This window comes from Malus domestica, chromosome 06, assembly GCF_042453785.1.
Source record: "Malus domestica chromosome 06, GDT2T_hap1".
NCBI classification, from domain to species: domain Eukaryota; kingdom Viridiplantae; phylum Streptophyta; class Magnoliopsida; order Rosales; family Rosaceae; genus Malus; species Malus domestica.
The window spans coordinates 31,804,586-31,812,602 of NC_091666.1; the positions used below are offsets into that span (position 1 = coordinate 31,804,586).

At 33.4% G+C, this 8,017-nt stretch overlaps 1 protein-coding gene across 1 annotated transcript; it reads left to right on the forward strand.

Moving 5' to 3' along the window:
* The first annotated feature begins 3,224 nt into the window (after nucleotides 1-3,224).
* Nucleotides 3,225-5,352, forward strand: LOC103437835 (NAC domain-containing protein 100). Its single transcript, XM_008376341.4, has 3 exons — nucleotides 3,225-3,800; nucleotides 3,928-4,205; nucleotides 4,468-5,352. The coding sequence occupies exons 1-3, from the start codon at nucleotides 3,611-3,613 to the stop codon at nucleotides 5,083-5,085; spliced, it is 1,086 nt and encodes a 361-aa protein (XP_008374563.1). The 5' UTR covers nucleotides 3,225-3,610; the 3' UTR covers nucleotides 5,086-5,352.
* The last annotated feature ends 2,665 nt before the right edge of the window (nucleotides 5,353-8,017 follow it).

Sequence of the window (8,017 nt, forward strand, 5' to 3'; positions counted from 1 at the left end):
ATTGAGTTATGAAGTTTTGAAAATTGCCCAAACTTCCGGCCAAGAGCTCCGAGACACTTAACGGAAGAACCAAAATAATGGATGGTGGACAATCTCAATGACCATTTCTATTGATTTTCAATCTCAGTGACCAAAATGATGTGTTATGAAAATCTCAGAGACCATTTTGTATATGAAAAAGCCTATTTCTTATATAGTGATATAATTCTCTCATCCTGGCTTCTGGACCAACCCGTCCTTGCCACATATGTGTTTCTTTTCACTACCACATGTTGCAACGAAGGAAACCGGACCTACGTAAACAGTCAAACCCTAGAGATGATTAATTGAACGAATCCAGTTTTATTATTCTTGTTCTAAAATCAGGGCAATAATTTTCAAAAGAGAGAGATACCTTATTCGTGGTTGGTTTTGTGATCAGGTGCGGCAGTGTCCATTCTTTCATTCTTGGCACATACGTGGCATGATGTGTACACCCATGATTGGTCCATTTTTGAGGTGATCTGCATGATTGAAATACCTCAGACAAGCTAAGGGCATGCGTGTCCAGTCGTGGTTGGAAGTTTGGAATTGTTTCCTGAAAAGGAACCAGTTTCGTTAATTGTGCAAAAGTGGAGAGTGAACGTGGGCGTGCATGCATCAATATACAGATTGAGATTTTTATTTTTTGAGAAGAGAAAAATAAATAAATAGTCTGAGGAAACAAATACTTCAGAGACTAAAAAAAAAAAAAAAAAAATCTAATAATTGGAAATATTTTAGCACCTCAAAATAGTGCTCAATCTCTCATTTCTCACTTATTTTGTTCGTTAGAAAAAACCGTAAGATTACTATTTAGAAGTGTTAACACAAGTTACATTATAATTCTACAATTTAAATGATTTTAGGTATGTTGGATTCGTCTACTTAGTCAACTGTAGAAAGTAAAACAAAGATATATAGGCCTTTTAAGTTGATTAAGATTCAAATTGGCAAAGAATGCGAGTTAATTAAGAGTCCCTCAACATGAGTGATCAAACAATTACATAAATCCAGATGGCCTCCAGAGTCAAACTCCATTAACCAATTGGTTTAGGTAGACAACATGAAATTATCATGATATTTTTGCTGATTTGATTTCAACCTTAGAAAGAACATAATATTTGACCTAGTCTTAAATTAAATATGGTGATTAATAGTTAAGAAACGAATAAGTCAATGTGACTTACTGAATTGCCATCAAAATGGAGCTATATTTGGACTAAATTGTAGACTCTTTGCAAGTATTATGTAGTGATCCCTATGAAATAGGGAAATGTTTTGGGGAGTGTGTCAGGAACACGAGGTGGTATTCCACATGTCATTATAGTAGAGGAAAACTTTATTTTTCAAGTTTACCACCACTTGTGTAATGACATATGATATACCACTCCGTGTTCTAGACACTTTAAAATGTCTCTATAAAATATCTGATCATATTAAATTAACATACATGTATCACTTGTACAAATTAAGCATTATTCAAGATTTTTATGAAATAAAGTCAAATCAGAATTCAAAAGGCAGCTTTTCATTTAACCATAAAGGAAAAATTACAAACGTTTAAAGGTTCATGTAGTTGAAATTGCACTAATCTTCTTATAAGAGAGGACAAATTAGCTTAATTAGATACATTAACAAATTCATTCAAAACTTTCTTTCACCTAATCACTAACCACTTAATGGCTTTAATCACTTCAACTTTTACATGCATCACCCTTGCAACAAGTTGGAACTTTGATTAATTAATATTATTGTTGCCAAGGAGGCATCGTATAGTAGTTTTTTTAACGAGAAAACTGTCATAATATGATCAATCTATCATTAATTAAGGGAGCAACTTGATCATATTTTACACGAACTCACTTAAATATGAATCTGAAATCTCGTTCGATGCTGTTACATTAGTATCTCTAGACAATGAACTAGTTGGCAAATAAATTAGGATTTCGATTACAAATAATGCAATTTGTAATATTTAACAGATTAAAAATCATTCAAGTCTTGACTACATGGCACAAATTTTAATTTTGATATTTGACTTATCCTAATTGTTATCATTTTTAGTGATAAATGCATGAAAGTATTTGCAGTGTCTGTTTGAACCGGAACATATCCCCTCTGGATCCGAACCATCCGGATCCTCCGGACCTCATAATCTTGGCCGTTCACATAAAATCGTGCGGCTGAGGTCACTCTTCCTCTTCAACCTTTCGCCATCTCTTTCTCTTCAACATCGTTGCCTTCTTCTTCAACGGCGATCAACGAAGCAAAATTGTAGAGCGAAAGAAGAAGAAAATGGGAAGGGGAGGGGGAGGGGGAGGGGGAGAGGGAAGTGAGTGATTGTAGGGAGGTCCGCTTGATCCGGATGGTTCGGATCCGAAGAACTATTCCCGTTTCGACCTCATCTTCATCTGTTTTTTTTTTTTTTTTTTTTTTGATATATGCTATGGAAAAAAGGTCTTTTTTGCGTGAATAAAGTGAGCTTTATCTAATTTTTGAGAGCTGGACACAGCAAAACTTCCGTAATCTTCTATGCATTCACACAGCTGGTATCACTATATTTGCATAAAATATGTATTTATTTTTGTGAATGCCCTAATTTTATTTTCAGCAAAAACAGATTATATTCCAATCTTCTTCTAAATGCTTCACACTTTATTTATTTATTTTTGTCACACTCTTTGTGACGTGTGCTGATGATTCAGGTATGCAAATACAAACAAACATCCAGTAACATCCGAGTCCTATCCACTCCTCACAATGAATATAATTGGTTGAATTAAAATATAGTACAATTTATTAAAAAACATACAATTAAAATTTTAATAACTTTTTAATTTGTCAAGTAAATTAATAATAAAATCAAAATAAAGTATTCACAAAACTGAAACATTGTAAATTGGTGAATCAAAACAGAGTTTTAAACCGTTAAGTTTTTGAACTTTTGATCAAATAAAAAAAATAAAAATCTTGACCTTTCATTATTCGATGCAGACCATACACCGTATGTCTGGAGCATAGTAAAATTTTTGTAAACTACAAAACCAAAACATATTAAATTGGTGGTAATGAAATCAAGACTACATGCATAGTATTTGGATGGGTTGTTTGTTTAAATGGTCAAATTTTTAAGATGGGGGGAGAATTATTACAGAAAAAGTTAAAGAAAAGCTAAAACGGCCTACCTAAGTTGCCTTCCATTCAACGTTTCTTGCTCTTCAAAAGCACCAGTGTTTAGGGGCTTCTGCTTCCCATAGTGCTTTTCTTTCTCTTAACGTCTGAATCCATCTTTCAGCTTATACAACAACTTGTTCCCATGGCTTCTTTTCTTTTATTCCTCTGTTTCCAATCACCCGTTCCTTTTCCTTAAGCTTTATTTCTCTTTTGCTCCTTAGAAAAGCACGTTTTGCATGAGTCTTTTCTGGTTCTGCTTTCTATATAAGGTGTTTTAAGATTTGGGAGTTGAAGCTGTTGGTTGGAAGAAGCCATAGAAGTTTGAGAGTTTGTGAGGAGGCTACCGAAGGTGGATTGCGAATCAAGGGTTTTAGACAAGAATCATTGGGGTTTTAGGGTATCATAAAAGGAAGAAATGGAAAACGTTCCAGCTGGGATTGTTGAGGAGGAGGATCATATCGATTTGCCGCCAGGATTCCGATTCCATCCAACCGATGAAGAGCTTATTTCTCACTACTTGCACAAGAAGGTGATCGATACCAGCTTCTCTTGTAAAGCAATTGGGGAGGTGGACTTGAACAAGTCGGAGCCTTGGGAATTGCCTTGTAAGCTTCCTAGAACAAAAACTTTAATTTTGTTTTGTTTCTTTAACATAATCCTTTTTTATCAAATTTGTTTGGATTTTGTTTGTTTCGATTTGATTTACTTTTTTTTGCCATTTTTCAAATGAAGGGAAAGCGAAAATGGGAGAAAAGAAGTGGTACTTTTTTTGTGTGAGAGACAGAAAGTACCCAACTGGTCTGAGGACAAACAGGGCGACAGAAGCCGGATACTGGAAAGCTACAGGGAAGGATAAGGAGATTTACAGAGGAAAATTTCTGGTTGGGATGAAGAAAACCTTGGTTTTCTACAAAGGAAGAGCTCCCAAAGGAGAAAAAAGTAACTGGGTGATCCATGAATATAGATTGGATGGTAAATTCTCTGTCCACAACCTCCCCAAAACTGCAAAGGTATAGTCATTCCCCTATTTTCTCCTGTTTTTTGGAGTTGGATCTCCCTGCAACGGGGATGTCACTGTGACGGTATCTCAATTCAAGCACGTGCTGCTCTATGAGAAAATTAAAACGCATGGCAGTGTGTAATTGACTTGGAATACTGCCTTAGTAACATCCCTGGTGTAGGTAAATTTCTCTCCGGATTTTGCTTTTTTAATTTGTTCATGTATTTTGATGGTAATGGTAGTTGTGCCTTTTTTTGTGTTGCACTATGCAGAATGAATGGGTGATCTGCAGGGTTTTTGAAAAGAATTCTGGTGGCAAGAAAATCCATATTTCTGGATTTGTGAGTGTGGGTTCTCTCGGAAATGAAATCGGTCCTTCTGGCTTACCGCCATTGATGGATTCTTCGCCCTATAGCGCCGCCAAGGCCAAACCTGCTTCCGAGTCCCATTACGTGCCCTGCTTCTCCAACCCTGATCCCACTGATGTTCAAAGAAACCAAGGGAATATTTTTGATTACATGAACAACAATACTCTCTTTGGTGTTTCTTCAAACACTTCCAACTCTTTCCCAATAATCCCATTTCCCAATTCATTCTACTCTGCTCATAATGCTCCAATTTCGCCGAATTTTCAGTTCCCGTGTTCAAATTTACTGCAAGATCAGTCCATCTTGCGGGCCTTGTTTGAAAACAATGCAGCAAACATGAGGCAGCATAGCTTCAAAACAGAGAGAGAAATGGTGAGTGTGTCCCAAGAAACCGGCCTCACAAGCGATATGAACACTGAAATCTCTTCAGTCATGTCAAATCTTGACATGTCAAGAAGGCCATTTGGTGATCAAGATCCTCCAGCTGCAGCAGCAGGCCTGGATAATTTTTGGAATTATTAATAATTTCAAACCAGCAAAATAAGGCTAATATATAGTTTTATTATTAAAAAAAAGAAGGAAAAAAAAAAGCAGCTTCAGCTAGTATTATTGGTGTGAGTTGATAGTGTACAGATATTCTGAATTTAAAGTGAATATTGAATGAAAGTGAAGCATATAATTATGTAATGCAAGAAATTATATGATGTATTTGTTTTTCTATTTAATTTTTGTGTAAAAACAATATTGGTGACATATGAGAATGAGATTCAGTTGGTGGTTATGATTTTATTCGTGTATTTTAGTCATTAAAAGTTTGTATCCTTTCTTAAAGTTTTCTGGATTTTAACAAATGCTTACATCACGATTTTATAATCTAATTTTATTTAAACTACGGAAGAAAGATTTTAATTTGAACACAAATAAATGAGCATACTACCCTAATTAACTTCGCTGCATCGAATCAAGATTTGAACTTAAATATAAATAAATAAGTATATTGCCCTAATTAACTTCGCTACATCGAATCTCCCTATTGAGTTTTAGTATTCTATTCCATTAGTTTATGGTGGGGACTCAGATAAGTATGCTATTGAAAATTTCATTGTCTTTCTTTCAACCTCTCTCCTTCTCTCTATCACACACACACACACACACACACATGTGCATGTCACACTCAAACACAACCGTGGTATTTATAAAATTAAAATGTTAGTTATCCAGGTAAAATCATTGGACTAAGGCTTGACATAAAGTAATTCTGTCATTTTATAAACTATAACTTTCGTTGATTAATTAACTTTGACTTGCATGCTATGAAATTTGAATTCATATATTTTGTGATGTTGAAATGCCAAAAATCCTAATCCTCTATTTTATTGACCATGTTTTCTAAACAACTTCATTAGAAAATAAAGCATAATCAGTTCATAAACAAAATTTGGGATGTTTATATATAGTGCTATTACTACATGTCTCAATTTTTGATCGTCGAATCGAATGAAATAAAGAAGATTAATGGCAAAAAATTAACAAGGGTGTGTGGAAGGTAAAAATGTGTGTGTCAATAGAATAGCACTTCTCTATATATATTCACATAATCATTTTTACCTCCCACATACCTTTGTTAAGTTTTTGTTATTGATTTTCTTCAACTCATTCGATAGCTGAAAATTGAGAAGAATGTGTGAAAAGTAAAAAAGAGTGTAGATAGCACTACCCAATATATTATTGTTGAACTGCTAATTTGAAACACACATTTTAAACAAAAATTCCTCTAATACGTAATTTAGGTTGATAATGTGACAACAAAGGATAAAGTACGATTTTTAGTCAAAATGATCTATGAGATTGAGATAACTTCTTACTTTTGTCCCTTATAAAGAAAATTGATAAATAGAGTGGTCCATGAATTTGTCTAACGTGAATCATTATGGTTTTTCCTTGAAAAATCTATCAACATCTTTGTTAAGTGAAGGGGTTGGTTTGACAAAAATATCCTTAAAAAGGTAGTCACGTGGTCGTTCACGTGACAATTTAATGAGAATATTTACATATTTTTCATGAAATGACCATAATGATTTATGGTTGACAAAGTAAAAAGTTATCTCAATCTCATGAACTATTTTAGCTAAGAAGGCAATAACCATGTCAAATTGTTTGGTGAAAGAACAATAGTCCTCTTAATTAGTCGGTGATTAAGAGATGTTGAATTATTAATTCCATGACTATTTGACTAATCGAATTTCTTACTTTCTTGCTCAAGAGATATTGAACCAAACCGCAGGAAATATGCAATTAAATGAAGTATTGAACTGACATATATTGCTAGAGAACAAACTTACTCACTACCCTTAATTATTATGGATTACCACCAAGTCATAGTTGAATGAGTGAGATTTAATTTACCCGCACCTGAACTTTGAAATTTAAATTCACCGAATGCACATAATGTAATGGTAGCTCACTCCCAAATTAGAGACGATGAACAAATTTATTCTACGTATTAAAATCATGGAAGTCTAGTGGAAAATGGACATTTGAGAAACTATTGTAGCTCGTTTACAAATGCTTTTTAAATGACTGAAAGCGTTTTTTGTGGAAATGCTTTTGAAACTAATTCTTAGTTAAAATCCAAGTGGATTCTTAAAAAACACTTTAAGTGCTTCCTATAAGAAGCATATATTTGATGTTTCTTAAAAAAATCATTTAAAGTGATTTTAAATGTTTTGAAATCCAACATCAATTTCACCAAACACACTTTTAATTATTTTAAAAATACTTATGAACCACCCCCTTAATTATGAGAGTTCTAACAAAAAGCCCGCGGTACTGTTCACTTTAACGAAAAACCAAATTTTTACACTAAAAAGTCAAACATGGTACTATTCATTTTACCTTTTATTTTGTCCTCATCATTAAAACTCAAAGTTTTCAAGTCATTTTCATTAATTTTCCTTTTAATTATAGGAAAATAAAAAGGAAAACAGCTGTCCAGATTCATCAAGTTCTTATCTCAGGATAAGAATTCTAAAAAATCCAGAAAAAGTCTTGTCACAAATATATTTTTTGGTAACAAAATCTTATTATAATAATATGAAGGAAAACTAGGTCTTATGTAAATATTTATTATCTTTCATTTTCGTGGAGTCTTTCAACCGCAGAATTCGTTAATATTGGACTATTCGCATCTTCAAATCTGTCTTTTCTAATATTTTATGAATTGTGATGCATGCAATCCGTTTATCAAGCTGTAAACCCTGACGTATTAAGGTACGAGCATTTACCATTATTATTTATTTAATTATTTATTTATTATTAAGTAATATTTTTGTAACATGTGAAGTTTTATTTTTATCACATATGCACGAGCAAATCTCCAACAACGAATGAATTTGAGTCCTGCACGACAAGTTTCATTCTCATCAGTAAACTTGTATTTTTATCTATAAAAAAT

Excerpts from the sequence above, each read along its gene's own strand:
- LOC103437835 (XM_008376341.4), top strand. The coding sequence starts at position 3,611 with ATGGAAAACGTTCCAGCTGGGATTGTTGAGGAGGAGGATCATATCGAT. Across the intron at positions 3,801-3,927 it reads GGAGCCTTGGGAATTGCCTT|GGAAAGCGAAAATGGGAGAA; the intron begins GTAAGCTTCCTA and ends TTTCAAATGAAG. Across the intron at positions 4,206-4,467 it reads ACCTCCCCAAAACTGCAAAG|AATGAATGGGTGATCTGCAG; the intron begins GTATAGTCATTC and ends TGCACTATGCAG.